At 45.7% G+C, this 26025-nt stretch overlaps 1 protein-coding gene across 1 annotated transcript in view; it reads right to left on the bottom strand.

Annotated features, from left to right (window-relative positions):
* Positions 1-26025, bottom strand: part of SKAP2 (src kinase associated phosphoprotein 2) — a 198355-nt gene that overhangs the window by 76569 nt on the left and 95761 nt on the right. Inside the window, exons 5-6 of the mRNA XM_054991951.1 lie at positions 20713-20790; positions 4708-4791 (exon numbers count right to left, since the gene is read on the bottom strand). Of these exons, the coding sequence (XP_054847926.1) occupies positions 4708-4791; positions 20713-20790 (162 nt within the window). The remainder of the gene's footprint in view (positions 1-4707; positions 4792-20712; positions 20791-26025) is intronic.

The following is a 26025-nucleotide window of genomic DNA, read 5'->3' as shown; positions in this document are numbered from 1 at the left end:
ATCTTTTTTCTTGGTGAAGAAATGATGTGGAAGGAGGAGGACATATATACAAGAAAACTGTTTGCAACAGAAAAGGAGTAAAATGTTCTTGTGTACATATTCTCCCTCTTCTATGCTGCAAATTCTTTTCTCTTCCTATTTCTGCAAGTGACAAATGGATTGGCTAAAATGTAACACAAGATGATGGTAATTAGACATGGGCACGAACAGCATTACGAACGAAAAAACCCCCACGAACAGGCCGCTCGGCTGCTCGCAAACGGGCTGCTCGTGATGAGCCACTCCAGATGAATAGGCGGTCGGCGCAAGCCTTGTTTGTTGTGCTCGGCTGCCGTTCAGGAAGCTAGACACTCAGGCGCAATCAATTGCCTCGGCAATGGAGGGGGGGAGTGCCTGAACTCTGTCTGCAATCCCTCTGTCGCCCCAGACACCCCAATCAAAGCCCAACTTAGCTTGATGGGCAGGTCTTCCTTCCGAGCGTGGAGCAGCAAATCGGTAACAATTGGTAACGTGGGAGCAGACACCAGGGGGGAGGGAGGAGGGGATTGCTCTGTGGCCATGGGAACTCCAATTTCATCCCTGCAAACCCTGTTAGGCAGTTCTGACTGCCAACCACAACCCCCCTGCACTTCTCCATGAGTCCTCAGCTTATAAAAGGACACTGCACTCCCAGTTCTGGTTTCACTTTCAGCAAGCAGTGGAGTGGGACACAGCTCTCAATAGCGTTTGGGAGGAGAGAGTGGGAGAGAGCATTGGAGCTGGACTTTTTTCTGTGTGTGGTGGGTGGGATAGGGAGCTATCCCCTCTGGTTCCAGGGCTGCTGCCAGGCCCTGGGGCCAAGCTCACTGGGCACTTCGGCTGAGGTCTCTCAGTGTTCTCTCCTTTTCTGTCCTCCTTAATTCTAGTTTGGTGGCACAATGAGTCTTCCTATTGTGTTGGCCACCAAGGGTGGTCGTGGGGTGAACTGTGAAGGCAGTTCTCCTGGTTTACTTATGGAAAGCAGTTGTGGGTGTGGCTCGGGGGCAGCAGAGAGTCCTCCTGCTGCCCCCAATTCACCTGTGGGGGCTGTGGAGGAGGCCAAAGAGGTCTTTCCGCTTGGGAGAAGAGGATCTCTCTCAACATTTTGAGGAGGGGGTGCATGACGAATCCCTGGAGGAATGGTTTGTGTTTTATGAAAGATCCCTCCTGTCCCCATCCCAAAATCTCAGTGGTGTCCCCGCCTGCAGTCCACCCCTCACCCCGTCGTCCGTGGCCACCTCTGCAGTGCAGCCTGTAACCATTCGTCCTCCTTCCCCTGGGACAGTTAGTGGTCCACATTTCAACCCCTCCGTATGGAGGCACTTTCAGGCCCTTCCTAATTACCCCCATGTGTTGTGTTGCCGTGCCTGTGATGTCCTGGTGCGCAGGGGCAAAAACCCGAAGCACCTGTCTTTGACGGTCCTGACTCGGCACCTGAAGACGCACTACCCAAGCCTGTCTCCGTCCTCACCCAGCGAAACATCCGTTGGGGAGAGAAAGGGGGCGACCAGATCTTCTGAGTGGGGATCAGTGGGAGGGACACCTTGCCCTGAGGGTGACGCTGGTGGGAGCAGAGCGCTCAGGCAGGCTACACTCATGGAGGTTGTCCCATCGGGGTCTAGTACAGCACCACTTAGAAAGTCGAGGTTGAGGGCTCAGGAGGTGTGCCTTCGCGTCTTGGCAGAGATGATTGCCCTACATGGCTTGCCCATATCCATTGTGGAGTGCGTGGGGTTCCGTAGGCTACTAAAACATTTCGCCCCTTGGTTCTCCATGCCATCATCGCGCACCCTTGCCCGTCGAGTCCTGAGGGTATCTCAAATGAGGGCTGACACAATGTTTGCAATGGATAGGGGGACCGTGCAGCTCAACTATATGTGCAACAGCTCTTGAGCCTTTCCTGCCTTTGCAGAAAGGAGGTGTCATGATGATCTGGCTGTGCTGTTGCACATATAGTTGAGCCACACGGTCCCCTATCCATTGCAAAAGTTGTGCCCTCTGAGCAGAGGGGATATGGGTCCCTCGATTCATGTCCTTCCCGCAAAGGCAGGAAGGTGGCCGATGTCAGCTGCTGTTGTTGCTGTCCCGTTTCTGTCTCTCCCTCTCTGGAACCACTCTGACCCGTCCAAGCAATGTCTCCTGTCCCGTCCATCCTGTCCTTTCCGCAAAGGAAGGATGGCGGGTCATGTCAGCCTCTGCTTCATGACTGGGACTATCCTGTTACTGCTCCCTCCTTGGTTACACAGCTCAGTTGTGATCGCGCATCTGATTGTGTCATATAGGGATACTGTTGGTTGCACTGCATGGCGGCTCCCGTCAACAGGGCCTGACTGGACCCCTTTGAGCCAGGTGGAAATGTGTCCTGCGACTCCCGTCCTTTCCGCAAAGGCAGGAAGGTGGCCGATGGCAGCTGCTGCGGCTGCCCTATTTCTTCCTCTCCCTCTCTGGGACCACTCTGACCCCTCCCAACTACCTCTCGCTTGGGAGCTTTCCAGTTCCCAATCCATACCTCTCCCTCCCAGTTACTGCCACGAATCCCTTCCCCACCACTTGCACCACCCCGTCCCCTCCTTTCCGTGATGGCAGGGAGATGGTTGATACCAGCAGCCACTGACAGATCGGGGTCTTCCAGGCCTTGTTGCAGGATCTTCCAGGTGCGGTTTGTCGCCGTGACTGGAACCCCTGGGTTCCCCTCTCCCACCCTGACCACTTGGTGTTCCCTCTTTCTTCCTCTCCTTCTCGGGTACTACCATGAGTCCCTTCCCCAACACTTGCACCGCCCCGTCCCCTCATTTCCGTGATGGCAGGGAGGTGGGTGAAGCCATCAGCCACTGACGGATAGGAGTCTTCCCATCCCCCTCACAGGATCTTCCAGGTGCAGCTCGTCGCTGCAGCCAGAACCCCTGGGTCCTCCTCTCCCTGACCACCCGGCGGCCGCAGTCTTTGCCCACCTTGCTGCACAAGCGGATGCATTGTCCGCCTCCGACCTGGAGGCCTGGCGGGCGGGCACATGGGTGCTGCCGGTGGTCCCTTCCCCACCACTTGCACCACCCCGTCCCCTCATTTCCATGATGGCAGGGAGGTGGGTGAAGCCGCTGATGGATCAGGGTCTTCCCGTCCCCCTCGCAGGATCTTCCAGGTGCAGCTCGTCACCGTGGCCGGAACCCCTGGGACCTCCTCTCCCTGACCACCCAGTGGCCGCAGTCTTGACCCACCTTGCTGCACCAGCAGATGTGTTGTCTGCCTCTGACCTGGAGGCCTGGTGGGTAGGCACATCGTGGGTGCCGCCAGCGAGCGCCCAGACCCCCCACCCCCTGAGGGGAAGCAGCACACCAACACCTCCCCGTGCCCGCCAGGCCCGGCGGCTGCAGTCTTCACTCACCTTGCTGCATAAGCGGATGCATTGTCCGCCTCCCACCTGGAGGCCTGGTGGGTGGGCACATAGAGGGTGCCACCAGTGAGTGGCCAGACCCCTGCCCCCCTGAGGGGAGGTGGCACACCAACGCTTCCCCGTGCCCTCCAGGCCCGGCGGCCGCAGTCTTCGCCAACCTTGCTTCACCAGCGGATGCGTTGTCCACCTCCGACCCAGAGGCGGGCACATGGGGGGTGCCACCGGCGAGTGCCCAGACTCCCCGCCCCCTGAGGGGAGGTGGCACACCAACGCCTCCCCGTTCCCGCCAGGCCTGGAGGCCGCAGTCTTCGCTCACCTTGTTGCATAAGCGGATGTGTTGTCCGCCTCCCACCTGGAGGCCTGGCGGGCAGGCACATAGAGGGTGTCACCGGCGAGCAGCCAGACCGCCCGCCCCCTGAGGGGAGGCAGCACACCAATGCCTCCCCGTGCCCGCCAGGCCCGGCGGCTGCAGTCTTCACCCACCTTGCTTCACCAGTGGATGAGTTGTCTGACTCCGACCCGAAGGCCTGAAGGCGGGCACATTGGGGGGTGCCGCCGGCGTGTGGCCAGACCCCCTGTCCCTGAGAGGGGAGGCGGCATGCCTTCAGTACCACCACACGGGGCACAAGTGAACTGGGGAGGGTGGCTCCATTTGTGTTGATTGGGAGTTTCCTGAGGGTGTCAAATTTGGGAATGTGTAACTCCAAGATCGATACTGCAATCTTGACCAAACTTGGGTGGTGGCTGGAGAAGAGCCTGCTGCACATTCCCAGTGAATATGGGCTCTCTAAGTGCTAACGGGGCCGCCCTGGCGCCAACGAACACTGAACACGTTTGGGAACAGGACATGTTCGGGTCCAGTTGGCTGTTCATGTTTGTCGTCGGGAACAAACACTGAACAGCCTGTTCGGGTTTTTTCCCCCATTCATGCCCATGTCTAATAGTAATCAGATACAAAAACATCAAAACAATTTTTGAGGAAGGTGGAGAAAAAGGGAGGAAGAAATACCAAAGGAAACCAAATCAAGTCACCTTGAAAACTGATCAGAGTTGGGTTGGGGACATCTGAAATGCTTAAGAAAGGAACAAAAAAAGACAAAACAACATAGCAGAGATAGAATATATTTACACTATCTGAAAGCAGAGAGAGCAGTATACACCAGGGCAGAAAAGAGAATGGTAGCAGGCAAGTAATGTCACTCATAAATCTGGAATGCATTATGATAACAGCGTGACCCTTGAGTCTGCAGTCAATTGCTAAATGTATTTACTATGATAACTACAAATTTTACAAATACCTTTGTCACTTCCATAATAATAGAAGATTGTCCGGCTTAGAGCACACCAACGTTTTTGCCATTCAAAGCCAAGAAAGCTATGGTCTGAAAAAAAACACAATTATAGTTAGGTTGTTTTTCCTAAATTTATTCAGCTTTACTCTATTTCTGCTCTGAAAAGTTTTATAAGTATGGAACTGAATTATGGAATCAACTAAAAAAGAGGAAGCAGAATGCAAAAACAAATCTACTACAAATAAATACACAAATGTGTGCAAACTATGGCTCCAGATTAACAATGCACCTGTCAATTATTGGTAACAGTAAAGTAAACAGGGTTGTACATACCTGTAACTATTGTTCATCGAGTTCTTCTGTGCAGACACACATGGGACTGTGCACACACAGGCCAGCCAACACAGAATTCTTCAACGCTTTAGAGCTCCTGAGGGGCCATTGCTCCTGAGCCACAGCAACCGTTTCCTGCCCAAACGGTCACATAACCTCATGGCAGCAACGGCCCCTTCCCTCAGTTCTCTTAAGCTGCTGCAACTTGCCACAGGCCTAACCAAGGAGTTCACAGTGGGGCAGGAGGGAGGGCATGTGTGTCTGCACAGAAGAACTCGATGAACAATAGTTACAGGTATGCACAACCCTGTTTTCATAATCGTTCTTCTGTGCAGCCCCACATGGGAGAATACCAAGCTACACAAAGTAAGGAGGCGAGGTGAATCTCCAACTCAATTTTATTAATATAACAAACAACAAACACTGCAATCAGCAAGTGTAGCATAAGAACATCAAATGTTGTAAATGTAATGAGGTAGAAACTGAACAGTAAGATACATTAACCACTGAAAGAACATCAACAGGTAAGAGCAACATGCTCAATAAGTAACACTCTATAAGAGCAGCTCATATTATGAGAACTTATATTACCAGTATCCATATCAATAGTCAAGGTTGTATAGTTATCAGTATACGTTCTGTATCCCAGTTAGGAAAACAAAGATTGAAGAATGGCCCTTGCCACTGCTACCTCCAGACTTGCATTTACATCAACAGCATAAGGCTTAACAAATGTATCAGCAGAGGACCATGCTGCTGCCTTACAAATATCCGTGATAGGGACTCCTCTAAGAAAAGCAGACAAAGTTGTCTGCGACCTAGCAGAATGAGCCCTGGGAACAAATGAAGGCTGTACCCCAGCCAGAACATATGCCTTCATAATGGCCGATACAATCCATCGTGAAACTGTTTGGGCAGAAGCTCTCTTACCCTTGTCCAGGGCTCCAAAGCAGACAAAAAGATGCTGAGTACCGCGGAAAGCCTTTGTTCTATCTAAATAAAAAGCTAAAGCTCTTTTAATATCCAATGTGTGAAGAGCCTTCTCTCCTTTAGATTCCAGGTTAGGAAATAAAACTGGCAGAGAAATATCCTGTGTTGGTGAAAGGCAGACACAACCTTCGGCAAAAACTGAAGGCTGGGGCGTAACATCACCCTATTAGAGTAAAATTTTAGAAAAGGTGGGTCAGCCCATAAGGCTGCTAGCTCACTGACTCTCCTGGCCAACGTGATAGCGACCAGAACTGCCACCTTATAGGACAGTAAATCCACGGAACAGGTAGCTAACGGTTCAAAGGGTGGTAGCATAAGTTGCGCTAACACCAATGATAACGACCACTGGGGAAAAGGTGGCAATACAGGTGGGTAGAGAGTAAACATTCCCTTCAAAAACTGGCAGGACTTTGTGTGAGAAAAAACAGTGTATCCATCAATCTGCTGATGAAACACAAAGATGGCTGCTAAATGCACCTTCAAAAATGTAACCATCGAACCTTGATTCTTCAACTCACATAAGTACTCAAAAATTAAGTTCAAGGGACACTGAGAGGCAAACTACAAGTGATGCCTGACATAGGTTGGACACTTGTCAGCTTCCCTCAAGTTTTGATGGGAAATATAGGCAGCTTGGTGGAATGTTGGACAAGTGACAGTTGAAAAGTCCATTGGACAGCAGTCGGAGAGCCAAATTGCAAGACCAGGATGCCTACATTTCCCATCAAAACTTGAGGGAAGCTGACAAGTGTCCAACCTGTGTCAAACATCATTTGTAGTTTGGCCCTGAGTGGCAACAACACCATTAGATACTGCCCAAGTTGAAAACCTCAACCACTTTGCATCATAAGACAGTCTAGTGGAAGTCCTTCTCACATTTAATAAAACCTGTTGCACCTGAACAGAAAAGTCTAAGGGCAGGGCTGAATCCGCCAAGCCATTAGATGCAACTTGTTGGACTTGTGATGGAACAGAGTCCCACTCAAAAGAAGATCGGGCTGGTAAGGTAATTCCACATATGTCTGTCTGGTCAGCTGCAAAAGTTTGAGAATCCACACCTGCCTGGGCCAAAGGACAGCAAACCAACTCCCCTCTTTCAATAATGGTAACACTGAAGATAAAGTGACCATCTTAAACTTAGACACTCTGAGAAAAGCATTAAGGTCCCGTAAATCTAATATAGGGCGTAGACCCCCATCTTTCTTCGGGACCAGAAAGAAACGAGAGAAAAACCCCATTTCCGATTGATCATATAACACTTCTTCAATAGCCCCCTTAGCTAGGAGGGACTGAATCTCTGCCTCCAGATCAACTAAAGTATTATTGACTGTCATTGAAGGCATAATGCAATCAAGCAGTTCCGCGAACTCTAACGCATAACCTTTATAAACAATAGTTAAGACCCGAGTCAGATGTTATTGACTCCCATTCAGGGAGAAAAGGTGCCAGCCTGTCAGAAAAGTTCAAGGCAGAGTTCGCCGCATCCCGTCAGAACTGCTTTCCAGTATCCTGAGGATCCTTCTGATGGGTTAGAGTGTGTGATGGACAGGGTTTGCATTGCTTGCGCCTCCTCGACGGCTGAGAAACACACTACTGGCACTGCGACGTCAGGTGCTGTTGGTAATTGTCCGGGGTCAGCAGCCCAGCCCCCGGACTTGCTGACAGGCAGCGGCAGGGGGCAGACGGGAGACAGCAGTTCAACCGCTCTGTCTGGCAAACAGAACCAGAACCTGCCTACTCCAGGGGGAAGGGGCGAAAGGCCAAAGCCTCAGAAGGCTGGAGGGAGCAGGGAGAAGCCAGCTAGTCCCACCCCCCAGGGGGAAGAGAGGGGGCTAAGCAGGCTAGAGGAAAAGGGCCAAGGCAGGGGGAATAGGGACACAGCAACAGCCCAAACAGAGCCCTTACCTTCCAAGGAGGAGAAGCAGCCACTACAGCCCAGAGCCACACCCTGGTTAGAGGACAGCAGCCTGGCTCAGGAGGTGCTAGGAGCCAAGCCCCTCCAGGTGGAGCTGCCACAGGCATTCTGGGGGAGGAGATGGGTAGCCCTGCCCGGCATCAATGAACAGGCAGCACAGAAGCTGGCCAGGGCAGCTCCTCGCGAGCAAGGCCAGCCAGGCTCAGCAGCACAGAAGCCGGCTGGGGCAGCTCCTCGTGAGCAAGGCCAGGCAGGCTCAGCAGCACCAAAGCCAGCTGGGGCAGCTCCTCATGAGCAAGGCCAAGGAGACCTCAGCTGGGGATGGCTCACATTCAATCCCACCCTGCCAGCAAGGCAAGGAAGCCAAGAAGGGATTAGTGGTAGTAGGGAAACACCTGAGGGAAGGCACAGCTGGGCCAAGTCAGGAGATGGCAGGAGCCTAGAAGGAGGGCAGGGCAGGGAAAGGAAACCCTATATAAGGTGGCTAGGAAGCGCTCCGAGGTGGTGGGTGTGAGTGAGGAGTGATGATGTGGAGTGAGAGCAGTAGGATGCAAGGGTGGAGGCTTGGAGGAGAGTTCTGGAAGGAGGAGATGAAGGAGGATGCAGAGGGTAAGCAGGCCAGGTTGAGCAGGCCAGTGAGTGGACTGAGAGGGAGTCTGGGTGAGGTATACCGCCCCTCCTTCCACAGAGCAGGGTCCTGCAGAATCCCTGGCCCCCCTGTGATGTCAGGAGCAGACCACCCAGTGCCACGCCCAGCGGCAGTCGTGGCAAGCCCTGACAGTAATATCGACGCTGTTGGTGTCTGCCATAGTACTGGTATGGATTGTACCTGGAAGAGTACCTTGGCTTGTTAAGCAGACTTATCTGCAGAAGTGACTCCCAGGGACCCCGCTGTCTGCCTATTTTCCTTCTTTTTCTTCAAGGTGTTGCCCATAGTGCTGGAGAAGAGCAGGTCACTCTCAAATGGTAGGCTTTCTATTTTAGCCCTAGTCTCCATAGGAAGAGCCGTAGATCACAACCAAGAGTGCCTCCTAATAAGTACAGCACCTGCCATACCACAGGTGGAAGTATCTGCAGCATGACTGCCAGCATTCATTCATTGTTTCGAGAGACGAACGGCCTCCGTTTGCAGAAGCAATACTATGGCCTTTTGTCGTCAGGTTGATCAGTAACATAAGAGGACAACTTCTCCCACAGATAAAGTTGATATCCTGCCATAATCGTTTGATAGTTGGCAGTACGCAGATTAAGAGCAGAGACTGAATACTGACGTCTGCCTAAACTGTCAATCTTTCTTCTCTCCTTGTCAGGTGATGTAGAAAGGGAACCGTATCTGCGATGCTGAACCTCTTCTGCCACAAGGGAAGACGGAGGAGGACGCTTTATCAAGGCCTGCCAAGTGTCTTGCTTGATCTTGTACATCTCTATGCGTTTTGACGTAGCAGGCAGTTCCGCAGGCAACTTCCTTTTTGTATAACAATTTTTTATTGGGTTGGTCAACATATATATACATTAATACATTCCAATTTTTTCATTCCCTTAAATATTTGTTATATGTCCCCACCCCCCCTCCCCTTTCTTATATCGACTTCCAACAGCGCTAGAACCATTCTATTTCTTATCATTAACTCTAATTTTACTTCTCATCCCTATCATCAAAGGTAAAGTCTCTACATATCTATCTTTTTTAACAATTATCAAAAATCAGCAATTTTCCTTTTACATCCAATTTATTTTCTAGATAATCTTTCAATTTCTGCCAGTCTTCTTGAAATTCTTTTAAGTTTTTCTCTCTCAATTTCCTCATCATTTTATCCATCTCTGCCACGTACAACACTTTTTGTATCCATTCATCGATTCCCGGTATCTTCTCTTGCTTCCAGTATTGTGCATATAACATTCTTGCTGCCACTATCATATAAAATAGCAATGTTCTATCTCTTACATTAATCTTTTCCATGTTTAATCCTAACAGTAACAGCTCCGGACTTTTAGTCAAATTGCCCTTCAAGATTTGCAACATTTTCTCATATATCTCAGCCCCAAAAGATTCAGCTTTCACACACGCCCACCACATGTGATAAAAAGAACCTTCATGTTGTTTACATTTCCAACATTTGTTTGACATATCTTTACCCATATTGGCTTTTTTCTTCAGTGTTAAGTACCATCTATATAACATTTTATAACAATTTTCCTTTAAATTGACACATGTTGATATTTTCAGTGTATTTTTCCACATATATTCCCAGGCCTCCATTCTAATTTCTCTATTGACATTTATCGCCCATTTCATCATCTGAGTCGTAACTATTTCATCTTCTGTATACCATTTCAGTAATAGTTTATACAACTTAGATACCATTTTCTCTCCACCTCCAAACAGAAGATCTTCTAATTCCGAGTTCTTGTTCCTAAACCCCACCTTTCTTTTATCAACTTCAAATAAGTCATTAATTTGTCTATATTGCAACCAACCTTATTTAAACGGAAGTTCTTCTTGTAAGTTTTATAAGTATTTATAAGTTATAAAACGGAAGTTTTATAAGTATTTCCATCCGTCATCAATAAGTCTTTGTAAGTTATCCATTCTTCTCCCTTTTATTCAGTTCATGGGTTTATCACTTCTGCCGGGGCTATCCACACTGGCCTTTTTTCCCCTACACATTTTTTATATTTTTGCCAAATCATGAATACATTCTTTCTTACATAATGATGTTGAAACATACCATCTATTTTATGCTTATCATACCATAAGTACGCATGCCACCCATATACATTATTAAAACCCTCCAGAGCTAACAGTTTTTGATTAGCTAGATTAGCCCAATCTTTCATCCACATTAAACATATTGCATCATGGTAAAGCTTCAGATTTGGTAGCTGTAGTCCACCCCTTTCTTTAGCATCACACAGAACCTTCATCTTCACTCTTGGTTTTTTCCCCGCCCAGACAAAGTCTGAAATCTTCTTTTGCCACTTATCAAATTGTTTCTAATCTTTTACAATTGGGATAGTTTGTAACAAAAACATCACCCTAGGTAGCACATTCATCTTAACAACTGATATTCATCCCATCAATGATAGATTTAGTCTATTCCATTTCAACATATCAACATATCCTTTTCATAATTATTTTTAAACCAGTCTATATTTTTCATTGTAAGGTCTATTCCCAAATATTTTGTTTTTTGGACCACCTCACACTTTACAGTCTCCATTAGTTCCTTCTGTCTTTTCTTGGTCATATTCTTGCAGAGCGGTTTCGACTTTGATTTGTTAATATAAAATCCTGCCAGTTCTCCAAATTCTTTAATTTTTTCTAATAATACTGGTAAAATCTGGATTGGATCTTCCACTATAAACATCACGTCGTCTGCAAATGCTCTGAATTTAAAAGAGAAGCCTCTCAGCCTTACACCTCTAATACTTTCGTCTTCTCTTATTTGTCTTAACAATATCTCCAACACCATAACAAACAGTAAAGGTGAAAACGGACATCCTTGTCTCGTGCCTTTTCTTACTTCAAAGTTTTCTGTCAGGTCACTGTTTATGCATAATATCGCTTTTTGATCCTTGTATATTGCTTTAACAGCATTTATAAATTCTTGTCCTAATTCCATTTTCTCCATTGTCTGGAACATAAAATCCCAATTCAAATTATTAAAGGCCTTCTCTGCATCCGCAAAGAAGAACCCTACCTCCTTATCTATACGTTTGTCATAATATTCAATGGCATCCAACATAACTCTCAGATTGTCTCTAATTTGCCTGTTAGGTAAGAAACCTGCTTGCTCTTCACCCACAAACTCTATCAAAAATCTTTTCAGACTTTCCGCCAAAATTTTGGCAAAAATTTTATAGTCATTATTCAACAGAAATATAGGTCTATAGTTTTTAACATCCGTTAAATCTTGAACCTCCTTCGGGATCAATGAAATATTTGCTTCATTCCACATTTTTGGCATTTCCTTTTTCTTCATTATCTCATTCATCAACTTTAGTAGTACTTGCACCAGCTCTTTTTTCATTATTTTATAAAATTTTGCTGATATTCCATCTGGACCTGGTGCTTTCCCCACCTTGGTTGAATCTATAGCATCTAAAATTTCCTTTTCTGTAATTGAAGCATTTAGTACTTCTCTCATTGTCTCTGAAATTTTAGGTAGTTTTAACTTCTGTAGATATTCATCTATTGCCTCTGAGTTTATTGTCTTTTTCTGGAATAATAAAGCATAGTATTTATAGAATGCTCTTTTTATGCCTCTGTGGTCTATTACTTCTTTCCCCTGTTCCATAATTTTAGCAATTATTTTTTTCTCCCTTTTTTTCTTCAATTGCCAAGCTAAGTACTTTCCTGGCTTATTAGATCCTTCAAAATATTTTTGTTACAAACTCTTTAAATTCCATTCCAATTCTTTGTTCATAAAAGCCTTCAGCTGTTCCAGTAATATCTTTATTTCTTGTATCAGTTTTTTCTTTCCTCATCTCTTTTTTAATTCTTGTTCCTTTTGTTTTATTTTGTCCTGGATCTCCTGAATCTTTTTTTTCTCTTCTCTTCTTTTCTTTGCTGTTCAAGGTAATCAAATTTCCTCTCATCACTGCTTTACAGGCATCCCAAAACGTACTTTTTGGCACTTCTTGGCCCATGTTAAATTGGAAAAAAAACTTCGTCTCTCTTTGTATAAATTCCAGATTCTCCTGATTTTGAAGAAGATCTTCATTCAATCTCCATCTAAATTTTTTCTTCCCTGTCAAAGCTTCCCACATTATCGGATTATGGCCTGAACTTATCCTTGGCATTATTTCAATTTTCTTTGTTAACAGATTTAAATCCTTCGTTGCCCAAATCATATCAATTCTGGAAAAAGATTGATGTCTTGCCGAATAATATGTAAAGTCCTTTATATCCAAATTATACTTTCTCCATAGATCCTCTAAGTTCTCCTGTTCTGTCAGTTCAAAAAAAGATTTTGGTAACTTCCCTGTTTTACTTTGCTTTGTCTTCATTTGTTTATCCATCTCCGCAGGCAACTTCCAAACCTTCTCTACTATCTCCTCCAAGCCTTGCAACATTGGAGAACCCACTATCGCTGGAGAATCACCATAAATGCAGCAGAGCAACTTATCTTTTGTCTTAGGAGTAGCAGATGACATGTCAATATCTAGTGCCCTCGCCATACAACTCATCTGCTCTGAGTACATCCGTAGGTCTTCGAAATGTGAACTCAAACTCGGACCCACACTGTCATCAGGTGATGGATTCGAAAATGACTCAGATCCAATGTAGGAACGATCCACCTCAACATCATCCCCTTCAGAAGCAGGAGAAAGCTGCATTTCTTCGGGAAAAAGTGGGGGCAATCAACTGTGCTCTTTCAAAGTCATCAGTCTCAGATCCGACAGCCCATAACCTGAAGGCGCTACCTTACACTGACAGTGATACGGAGCTGGGACACAACAGGTATGTTGCAGGGCAAGTGAATGCCTCGGTACTGAGCACCCCTTGTCCGTGGAATGATGCCGACTCTGATGGGAAGGCACCGGTGATGAAGTTCTCAAAGAGTGGTGCCAGATCCGATGAACAGATGACTTGCCTGAAACTGGATCCATAGATGGAGAATGCCCAGGTTTGGCTCCAGAAGTGGTACCACCAATTGGTCCAGCCGGGGTAGCAACATTGGTTCTGGCAATTCACCCTCCGATATTGAGCGATCGGGCAAATTCAGATGTGGAGATGGAGTATGTGGAGAAAGCAACACCACATTGTCAGTTGCTTCAAGCCATGGAGACCAAGAATGGTGCTTAGAAGTCGAAGTTGATCAAGACGAATGTTTCAACTTCTTCGGTTTCTTGGATGGCAGCTCCAAAGCAGCTCTCAGATCCGAGATATGTTTGGAACTGGGTTTCTTCCCTGTTGGATCTGATCTCAGAGTCGACTTCGAAGAGACAACCGAACCTGCCCTCGAAAGTTGGTCAGCTGATACTGAAGCTGGAACTGCCTTTCAGGCCAACTAAGATGGAGGAACGGAGGAATTTCTGCCTGGACTGCACTTCCTCAGCCACTATTTATGATGGCCTAGGGTGCGTAAAAAGAAAAGCACAGTCCTGTTGTTTTAGTTTATAGTGTGTTCAATCTTCCTTGCAGTAGCAGGTACAGATGCAAGTTTTTCCCATACAGTGTGAGCAATGTCCAGCAGGTCCTCCACTGTGGGGAAGGCCACAGATGTTAGAGACTCTGAATAAAGTGCCTGTAAGACCTTACTCTTTGGCTTAGCACTGGATGAAGAGACATCTAGGTCCAAAGCCTTGGCCATCCTTAGTATCTGCTCTGAGAAGAGCCGAAAATCCTCTGAAGGCAATGACGAGGAGAGGTCACCCACAGCCTCTTCAGGGGAGGGGTCCGAAGCCAAATCAGAAATCACATCTGAACGTGACAAAGTATCTTCCTTGTCTCCTGAATCCAAAAAAGATGGGGGTTGTTGTTGGTGGTGGAACCGATGAGATGACAGAGTCAGATCCAAAAGAGATGGCTGTGGCGCTGCAGGTACTTGTGTTGATGCGGAAGGTAAGAAGGGTGCTGTCTGCAGCCAAGATACAAACTCGTGCCAGGAGGTGGTCCTGGAAATGGGGTGGTGAATGGACATGGCATGGGAACCGACAGGGTAGAAGTGGATGCCGGAACCGGAGGAGTCCAAGTATGGGTTGGAAGCTGACTGGTAGTAGGCTCTGGAACTGACAGAGTCCAAGTATGGGTCGGAGGTTGGTTGGCAATCAACCCAAAGGATGCTATCGGGCCTAAGAGACCTGGAACTGAAGAAGCCACCGGTGCCGGAACCGAAGCAGGTTGTGTCGTTCTATATTGTGTAGAGGAAAGGGGGAGACGAAATTCCTGATAAGACTGTCACTCTTGTCCTCATGACTGAGGCTTGGATTGGATGGTGGTGAGGGGGTAGCTAGTGGGACAATCGCTTCCTCCTCAAGAATCAACAACGGAGTGAAAGGTACTGTCCATTGCCAGCGATGAGAGGATGTAGAAGCTGGCTTTTTTGGGTGCTTCGATTTAGACTTGGCCTTCTTGGCTGGAGGTTCAGAAGAAGCTTGCTTGGAATGGTTCGGATTCGAGGAGCATCTCTTGGCTAGGCCATTCTTATGGAGACTTTTCGGGCGATTAGTCAATGTTGATGAAGCTGACAGTTCCAATGAACTGGTCGGAGCCTATCCTGCCTTAGCTTTCAAATCGCCGTGCCCAGATTTAGGAGCTGTCAGTGGATCTACACACGGCACACCGTCTTGCTCAACAGAAGGTTTTGCTGTTGGCTTTTCTGCCCTTGAAAGCACCAGATTCCACATTGCTGCTTTCAATCTGGCAGCCTGGTCATTGCAGGCCTTAGGAGTAAACTTTTGGCAAATGTGGCAGGCGGATACATTATGGGACTCACCCAGGCACAACAAATATAGGGAGTGTTCATCCGAGTGAGTCATCTTGGTAATATATTTTGAACATTTCTTGAAAAGCGCTGTTTGGGACATAGTGTCCAGAATAGGAAGGTAGTAAAAGAAAGGAAAAAAGAGATATACTAAAGAGTGAAGAAGAACCTCTCTCTGAGGTAGCAAGAGAACTGAGGGAAAATATGGGGGCACACAGACTTTCAATGCAACTCGGCAGGAAGATCTGCGTATGCACGTTGGTAGATCGGAGCACCCTCTAGAGCTTTTATGCTTTAGAATCTCGTTTCCAGGCTGGCCTGCGTCTTCGCAGTCCCAGTGTGGGACTGCACAGAAGGCGGGTGACCTGCTATAACAACACAGCCAATACACAAATTTTCAAACCTGTTGAAAATGGGTTTTACCTGAACTATCAGCAGCATGACAGAAGTCAAAACTAGAGTCTCATTCTTCATTGAGATGTCACAAACAAACATTGGTTTATTCATAACATTTATTTATTTATTTATTTATTTATTTATTTATTTATTTATTTATTTATTTATTTATTTATTTATTTATTTATTTATTTAACAAAATTTATATCCTAAGAAGGACCTCCCAAGGGGACTAACAAACTAAAACATATGCAATAAAATCACATTGTGAAATCACATTGTAAAATCAAGCACATTATTAAAACAATTAAAACTAGAGCTAAAAGGTATACAATGAAAACATTGGGCAAGGAGGTGAGATCACTGAAGTAATGCTAAATGAAACAAAAAAAGTCTTCACAGGCTGATGGAGGATGGCAATAAAGGGGGACAGATGAATCTCCCTGGGGATGGAATTCCAGAGTTTTGGTGCTATGACCAACAAGGCCCTTGTCAGGGTTGCCACCTACCTAATCTCAGAAAGCAGGGACTCCCAAAGGAGGGCTTCCAAAGATTACTGTAGTAGTTGGGTAGGTTCATAAGAGAGTAAGCATTCCTTCAGGTATGTTGGTCCCAACCATACAGGGCTTTAAGTTCAACACCAGAATCTTGAATTGTATCCAGAAACAAATTGGGAGGCAGTGTATATGGATCAAGACTGGAGTGATATGGTTCCTACAACCCACTCCAGTCAATATCCTAGTGGTAGTATTCTATACCAGTTGAAATTTCTGAACACTTCTCAAGCGTAGCCTTATGTAGAGCATACTGCAGTAATCTAATCTAGATGTAACCAGGGCATGCACACCAGTGGCCAGATCTTTTCTACCCAGGAGGCTTCAGCTGGATAACCAAGCTGAAGCTGTAAAAGCTGTAAAAGCACTCCCAGGCACAGCTACCACTTGCTTTTCTAGCAGTAGGCCTGAGTCCAAGAACGCCCCCAGACTAAGGACTTGTTCCTTCGAGAGGAATGCAACTACATCCAGAATGGATGACACCTTAAATTCTAGACCCAACCTTCCAGCTACCAGTAGTGTGTTTGTCTTCTTAGAATTAAGTTTCAGTTTATTAGCTCACATCCACTACAAAACTGCCTCCAGGCACTGGTTCAGAGTTTCTACAGCCTCCCTGGGATCAGCTGAGAGTGTGAAATAGAGCTAGGTGACATCAAAATTCTGGTGACAACCCAGCCTAAGTCTCTGGATGATTTCACCCAGCAGTTTCATGAAGATGATAAAGATCACAGATGATAAATAAAACCTTGTGGGACCCCACAGGCCAAGGGAATAAGCAGCACTCCCCCAGCACCACCTTCTGAAAGCTATCTTCCAGGTAGGACTGGAACCACCACAGAACAGTACCTCCCAATCCCAGCCCTGAAAGGCAATCCAAGAAGGATACCATGATTGATGGTAGTGAAATCCACTGAGGGACCCAGGAGAATCAACAGAATTACACTCCCTCTGTCCATCTCCAACAGCGTGTCAACCTTCAGGGTGACCAAGGTTCTTACAGCCTAAAACCAGACTGGAAAGAATCTAAACTATCTGCCTCATCCAGGAAAATCTGACATTGTTGAGCAACAACCCATTCACTCACTTTATTCAAGAATGGAACATTTGAGACTAGTTGATAGGTCCAGGGTAGGCTTCTTCAGAAGCGGATGCACAAACAACCTGTTTCCATGCTGGAGCAACCACATGCTCTCTCAAAGAGGCATTAATTAATTCTCTGACTCAGTCAGCCAATCCCCAGGCAAATTTAAATAGCTAGGAAGGATCATACAGGCAGGTAGTATGCCTCACAAGGAACCTGTCTACATCAACAGACTGAATAAAATGAAAAGTATCCCAAATAACCACACTGGTCAGCACCATGGCACTGGCTGACCCTGTCATTGTTAATGTAGAGTCCAAGTCAGAACAGATGTGAGAGATTTTAGCTGCAAAGTCCTGAGCAAAATGGTAATACTGCCCTCCCCACAGTCTATCTCCACCAGCAGGTCAGATCCCAACAGGCTTCTAACCATCCAGAACAGCTCAGATGACCTACACTGCGCAGATGCAATGGTAGTGGAAAAGAGTTACTTCACCACTATCACCACCACAAAGTATGGTTTAAAATTAGAGTATGGTTTAAAATTAGCTTTCACCCATATCTTATCAGATTAGTCCTGAGTCTTCCTTCACTGTTGCTCTAGCTGTCTCTTTCATCACTTGCAGCCCCTCAGAGGGGCTACCTTGGCGCTAACACGTGAGATTGGGTACTTGAGAGTGATTGTGTTAACTGCCCAGGTCATTTCCTCATTCCAGAGGGCAACTACAGCATCTTCAGGAGCACCAACCATATCAATAGGAACATTAGAAAGCCATTTGGATTTATCTGGCTCGAGGGATGGATCATCTGAAAAGATTCTCCATCCCTGTACAGTGTTAGTATCCCTGTAAGTCTAAACTCAAGCAAATAAGAGATCTGTCCATGACAAGGAACAATCACCAGTTCTTCCATACTCAGATCACCTTCATCCCAGCCAGAACAAAATACCAGATCAAGAGTGTGACTTGCATAATGTGTAGGATCAATTACTACTTGAGACAGGACCATCATTGTCATGGAGCCCACGAAATCCTGAGCTGCTCCTGACAAGACAGCCTCCACATGAGTGTTGAAGTCTCCCAGGACAACCAGCCTAGGGGTCCTCAACACCACCCCCGAGTCCACCTCTATCAGCTCAAGCAGGGAGACTGCTGGGCAGCAGGGTACGCCGTACACCAACAGAATCCTGTCTTTCAATCCCAGTATTAGGTTCACAACCTCAAAACTGGTAGTGTCCTGGATGGGGCACCATGCTAGGGAAATAGAGTCCTTATAGACTACAGTGATACCACCTCCCCACGAACCAGACCTATGTTGATATTTATGTATTCATAGTCTACCGTTCTATCACCAAGTACCCACACAATGACACAATTAGGAGTGGTGAACCAATCCCATGAAGCCCAGTTTAGTGTTTTGAGGATCTAGAATTCTGTATGTCACCAGCTGTACCCCTGTGCTGACTTAATAAAATGTAGCTCCTGCTGTATGTACATTTAACTTGTGGCATTTAAATGTGTTTTCTCACATGAATGAGAATAATTTTGACGTATGCCCTTTTTTGTTGTGAGTTCACATGCTGCTTCAGAAGAGGACTTCTATATTTAAACAGGTACCGTAAATGGCACCATATATAGTGCCAGCCGTGATTACTTAAAGAGTTATGATGGATACTGTTAGTGGTCAGATCCTCCTCCCGCTGAGGGGTAGTTTATAGATACAAAACCATAAACACCCTCCCTCAAATATCATACACTGCCTGGCCTGAAATGAACCAAAATGGATGCCATCCAGATAAAAGCCTGGAAAACATTTTAGGAGAGTGTGAGCAGCTGACTGACTAATGGCGCCCTCCATGCCCTGGAGAGACACATAATTTAGGACAATGGTTCTCCCAAGAAACCCCTGACTAATCTCATCCACGCCCAGCCTCACTTCCCCTCACCCATTTACCCTAGTTAAGCAACACTGAACACTATTCACCAAGCCTGGTAAGCTTTCCTCATCTGGTCCTCACAGAGTTATCAAGCACCATTTACACCCAAGTATCCATCTCCAGAAAATCCATCAAGTTATTGTTTGGGGGGCAAAAACATCAGCTTGCCCCAGGGAGCATTTTGCCCTGTATCTGGAATGCCTAGCCACCAGTGTCAAAAAGAGTCCAGTAGCACCTTTAAGACTAACCAATTTTATTATAGCATAAGCTTTCGAGAATCAAGTTCTCTTCATCAGATGCCACCAGTGTGTGTGTGCACTTATACCCCTGTGCATACACCCCCAAATCCATTTGGGCTTTCTCTCCTCTCCGTGAAACACTGGTCTTTTTGCTGCTGCCTCCATTGATCTCCATCTTCAGGACTGGTAATTATAACCTTCCTCGAAAATGCTTTCTCCCCTCTCATCCCTGATTTCCTCTTCGTTAGCCTTGCATGTGTTCTGTCTGATTGTTTATTTGCTCTTTTATTTCTCCTTTAATAAAAACTTTTCCAGCTGAACAGCTGGCTGGTATGTTGGCCTTTTATTTCTCTTTTAATAAAAACCTTTCCAGCTGAACATCTGGCTGGTTTATTTCAAAAGTTCTTGTTAGGGAAAAATCCCTGTAAACATTGGTAGAGAATCTCAGTTACCCCCTTTTGCTTTGTCTCTTTAAGCTAATTTCCCCCAACTAATTAGGAGACTGCCTATTTGGGTAACTATACTGATGGAACTGAAGCCAGGAACCATTACTTTCTTTGGAGACAAAAGGATATACTTAAAAGCTAGGTTCCTGTACCCTAGTAGGATGCTCAAGTACTCAATCACCAGCACAGAAAGTGTCTTGACAAAGGAACTCTGCAGCAATCACTGTAAGATAACAGCAGACAGTAGAGCCCAAACTGGTCGCTGTTAGTCATGTCACGGGGTGTGGAGAAACAGGGAAGAAAAGAGACCCAAAGGCCCCAGTGTGTTGAGACTGCTAGGATCAGAAGGCTGAAATAGCACATCCAATTACTTATGTTAGAACTACGGTGATTGCTGGAAATCATCTTACTGGTAATCAAATTCCATTTATTTATAGAACATTTTAATGTTTTTTTCCATACTCAGTTATGTGGAAGGCTAAAATTTACTTTTTAGTATTCTAAAAAAAAAGTTACTTATTTTGAAGCTTTTGCATTTAATGAGTGCCTGTTAATCATGCTATCCACTGGGAATTTCGCTCGTTCATGTAATAAATGTCTAAAATTGTGACAAAAATAAGACAGCAAACATTTCCTAGTTAAAGTTGACTGGATGTAAACTGAATAATCTGAGTTGTCCAACTTGGTTTACCTTTTCTGCGTTTTTCCAGGTATCCAGATTTTAACACAAACTGAAGGTCTTGGGCCGCCACAGGAAGAAAGTGAGTCCCTGAAAGATAAGTAAATACACAATGAACCTCTTCTTTTCTAAAGCATTGGTAAATTAATGCCACAAAAAGTATATCCATAATTAAGAGGTGTTCACCATATTTGAATGTAAGATTTAATGAATTTTAGTACAAAATTTACTTATGAAGTTTAATTTTATGCTGATGTCAACTGTTCAGTATATCCATAAACATGTGAATATGGTTTTGGATGTTTACTTGTTGGAACCTGTGACGAATTCAGTGATGAAGATAACAGGGTTGCACTTGCCTATAACTTCATCAAGTTCTTCTGTGCAGACACATGGGACCGCGCATGCACAGGCCAACTGACGGAGAATTCTACAACGCTTTCTAGAGCTCCAAAGGGGCCATTGCTCACGAGTCTCATAGCAACCATTCCCGCCTAAACGGTCACATGATCTAATGGCGAGCAATGGCCCCTTCCCTCAGTTCTCCCACACGCCACCGTGACTCACAACTGGACCGACCAGAGAGTTCACAGCGGGGCAGGAAGGACGGCATGTGTATCTGCACAAAGAACTCAACGAACAGAAGTTATAGGCAAGTGCAACCCTGTTTTTATCTTCGTTCTCCTGTGCAGTCCCACATGGGAGAGTACCAAGCTATACACCACAAGGAGACGGGGTGAATCTCCAACAATTTTATTAAACAGTATGAAACAGAGCAACCATAAATGCATGAGTAAAACTATAATACCATATAAAGTCCAACTTGAACAGTACCCAGACTTCAGGCAATAACGACAACCCATGAAAAAAGTAACCACCTGAGAGTTTCAATCTGTAACCTCTCCTCTAACAACCCCCCCCCCTTTTTTTAGGTAAAAAAGAGAGTGCAAGATGGATGATCTCGCAACTGTCACGTCCTGGTTTGCATTCACATCCACTGCATAATGTTTTACAAACGTGTCAGCAGAAGCCCACATTGCTGCTTTACAAATCTGTATAAAGGGGACACCCCTAATCAGGGCTGAGGACGCTGCCTGTGACCTTGTGGAATGAGCTTTCACTTTCAAAGGACATGGTATACCAGCCATGCTGTATGTTTTTTCAATGGCAAGCACAACCCATCGTGACACCATCTGTGTGGACGCTTTCTTTCCCTTATTCACATCACCAAAGCAAACAAAGACATGTGTGGTATCTCGAAAAGATTCTGTTCTATCTAAATAAAAAATTAAAGTTCTTTTCAAATCTAGTGTGTGCAAAGCTCTTTCTCCTTTTGTCACGGGATTCGGAAAAAACACAGGAAGGAAAATTTCTTGCGCTAAATGAAAAGTGGTCACTACCTTTGGCAAGAACTGTAAACTAGACCTGAGCACCACCTTATTAGGGTGGAATTTCAGGAACGGAGGGTCAACCCTGAGAGCTGCCAACTCACTCACCCTCCTAGCAGAGGTGACAGCCACTAAAAATGCCACCTTGTAAGATAAAACATCCAAGAGACAGGTAGCTAATGGCTCGAAGGGTGATAACATCAGTCGTGCCAGCATCAGCGACAATGACCATTGAGGGACAGGCAATGTTACTGGTGGATAGAGATTAGACATTCCCCTCATAAACTGGCACGAACTCGCATGAGAAAATACTGAGTGCCCCTCCACTGGTCCGTGCACTGAAGGGATAGCAGTCAAATGTACTTTTAGCAATGTCACACTCAGCCCATTCGACTTCAAGTCGCATAAATAATCAAATATGAGATTTAACAGGCATGACACAGCTGACTCACCTCTAACCTCTGTCCAAGCTAAGAATCTAGCCCATTTAGCCACATAAAACTTTCTTGTTGAAGGCCTTCTAGCATTTAGAAAGACCTCCTGAACCTGAGCCGAATATTCTAACAGTGAGGGTGAATCCGCCATGCCGTCAAATGTAGACTGTCCAGGTTGTGGTGAAACACCCCCCCCCACACACACACACACACTGTACAGTAAATCTGGCTGTCTTGGCAACCTGACATATATCTGTTTGGACAACCACACTTGCCTGGGCCAGAACGATGCTATTAATATACAACTGATGTTTTCCCTCTCTATTTTGCATAGAACTCTTGTTAAGAGAGGGATTGGGGGAAACACATAATGAAAGCCATTTGTCCATGCGATCTGGAATGCATCCCCAATGGACAGAGGGTCACTTCCTGCCCAGGAGCAAAACACCCTGGCTTTTGCATGGTTTGATGTTGCAAAAACATCTATCTCCGGTGTACCCCACCAGTTGAAAATAGGAATCAGGTATTTGTTGTTTAACTCCCACTCGTGGTTCAATACAATGACTCTGCTGAGAACATCTGCCTTCAAATTGTCCGTACCCGCATTGTGGATCACCTGAACAGACACACTGTTTGCAATTGCCCAGTGCCACAGAGTCACAGTTTCTTTGCAGAGCTTTAGGGATACAGTACCACCTTGACAATTTACATAGGACATTGCAGTGGTGTTGTCTGTTTACACGAATACATTCCTGTTTCATAGGAAGTCTGCAAATGAAACAAGTGCAAATTGTATAGCACTCAATTTCAATAGGTTAATGTGTAATCCTAATTCCTTTTCAGACCAACTACCCTGGACAAACATACCATTACAGTGCGCACTCCAACCCGCCAGTGAGGCATCTGTTGTTACAACCACATCATGATGAGTATAGCCAAAGGACATTCCTTTAAACAGATTTTGATCATCAACCCACCATGCCAGAGAACGGACAACCCCCCCCCCTTGGTATTGAAAATCTCACTGAAGGTCCATGTTCTGGAGGCTTATATTTTCTAACAAACCAGTTCGGTAATGGTCTCATCCGTAGTCTGGCAAAGGGTACCACTGACGTAGTAGATGGCATGTATCCCAACAGGCGCTGTATGGTACGCACTGGCTGAAAACGGTTCCTGTTCACAAGTGAAATCAAAGATTTAATTGACCTCACTCTCTCCTGTGGCAGAAGAGCTCTTGAAATGGAGGAGTCTAGTACTGCCCCAATGTAGGACACCCTTTGACTGGGCTCTAGCTTGGACTTTTCAACATTTGTAAGAAGGCCCAATTTCTCACAGGTTTGAACCACCTTATTAACATCATGTACTACTTTCTCCCTTGTAGGCGCTACTACCAGCCAATCATCTAAATAGGGAAAAACAGTACACCCTTGTTCTCTCAGGAAGGCCACAACAGGTGCGATACATTTCATAAAAACCCTTGGTGCTGTAGAGAGACCAAAGGGGAGTACCCTATACTGGAACATCCTGTTATGGTACACAAAACCTAGATATTTCCTATGTTCCTTCCTTATTGCAATGTAAAAATACGTGTCCTTAAGATCAAGGACTGCGAACCAATCCCCGTGCTTTAGTAATTATAACACAATGGAAAGTGTGACCATCTTGAATTTTGAAACCCAAAGAAAAGCATTGAGACCTCTTAAATCTAAGATAGGGCGTAAACCCTGTCTTAGATTTGGGACCAAAAAGAAGCGTGAGAAGAAACCTGGTCTTAAATCATCAACTTTTACTTCTTCAATAGTCCTCTTGGCCAAGAGAGCCTGAATTTCCCCTTCCAATTCAGATAACGTATTATTAACTGCCATTGCTGGCCAAACACATTTAGGTAGTTCAGCGAACTCTAGTCCATAACCACTGATTACAATGGTCAAGACCCACAAGTTGGTTGTTATTGACCACCAGTCAGGGAGGAAAGGTGCTAATCGGTCTCCAAACAAAGGACTAGAGTTCGCCTGCTCCCTTCAAAACTGTTTTGCAGTGCTTTGAGGATCTTTTTGATGAGCAGGCACATGAGACAGACGAGGCTTGTACTGCCTGCGTCTCCTCGATTGCTGAGAGGCAGTATACTGTCTTTGGAGCTGATGCTGGAAGTATTGATGTTGCTGATTCTTCCCATAATAATGATATGGGGTGTGCCTGTGGAAATACCTTGGCTTGCAGGACAACCTCTCTCCTGACATCACCCCCAAAGATTTCGCCATCTGTCTGTTTTCCTTTTTCTTTTTCAGAGCCTCATCAGTCACAGAAGAAAACAATTGATCTCTCTCAAATGGTAAGCTCTCAATTTTCACCCTTGTCTCCATCAAAAGGGCTGTGGAACGGAGCCAGGCATGCCTTCTCAGAAGTACTGCACTCACCACACCCCTGGCTGAAGTATTCATCACATGGCTACCTGCGTTCATTTGCTGTTTGAATAATCGTCCAGCCTCCGTCTGGAGCAATGACACCACTGCCTTCTTATCCTCTGGGAGGTCAGAGATATACAATGGTAGTTTCTCCCACAGATACAGCTGATAACCAGCCATTATCATCTGATATCGTCACATATTTAAGGCTGAAATTGTGTATTGCCTTCTGCCTAGGGTATCCAACTTCTTGGCCTCCTTGTCAGGTGGGACAGAGTGAGAACCTGCCTTACGGTGCTGAATCTCCTCCGCAACTAGAGAGGATGGAGGTGGGTGCTTTATTAGTGCCTGCCACGTATCCTGCTTAATTTTATACATCTGTTCCACTCTCTTTGATGTAGCAGGTAACTCAGTAGGGGTCTTCCACACCTTGTCCATAATTTCTTCCAATCCCTCCAACGTAGGAAATCCAACTACCGCCAGAGCGTCACCATATATCCGACAGAGTAGCTTATCCTTGGTCCTCGGAGCAGCTGATAACATGCCAATGTCCAAAGCCTTTGCCATTCAGGTCATCTGTTCTGCATATAAACGGAGGTCCTCAAATGGTGGACTAGCACTTGGACCCACATTCTCATCCAGCAAAGGATCCGAAAATGACTCAGAACCGACATCAGAGCGGTCCATCTTGATATCTCCCTCTTCTGATACAGATGATGTTTCAGGAAATGGAGGGGGCAATCACCTGTGTTCCCTCGAGCCCGAAGGCCTCAGATCTACGTAGCCCTCCTGAAACTGACAACGATATGGAGCTGAGATACAGCAGGCATATTGATGCTGGGTTGAGAGAGATCTTCTCAGTTCTCTCTCTTTTTTTATAATATTTTTATTTTTCAATGTCTAACATACAAAACTACTACATACATACATAACCTACAAGACAGTAACTACAAAAGACTACAATAGCACAAGGGATGGGAAAGAAAGGGAAAAAAAGAGAAGGGGAAGGAGGGGTGGAAAAAAGGGGAAGGTGACCTACAAACACTAAACACTACATTTCAATGCTTTCCCTTCATACTGCCATAGTAAAAAATAGCT

Source organism: Eublepharis macularius, chromosome 11 (genome assembly GCF_028583425.1).
Source record: "Eublepharis macularius isolate TG4126 chromosome 11, MPM_Emac_v1.0, whole genome shotgun sequence".
In the NCBI taxonomy this organism is placed as follows: Eukaryota; Metazoa; Chordata; class Lepidosauria; order Squamata; family Eublepharidae; genus Eublepharis; species Eublepharis macularius.
This window is presented reverse-complemented; position numbering and strand designations above follow the sequence as displayed.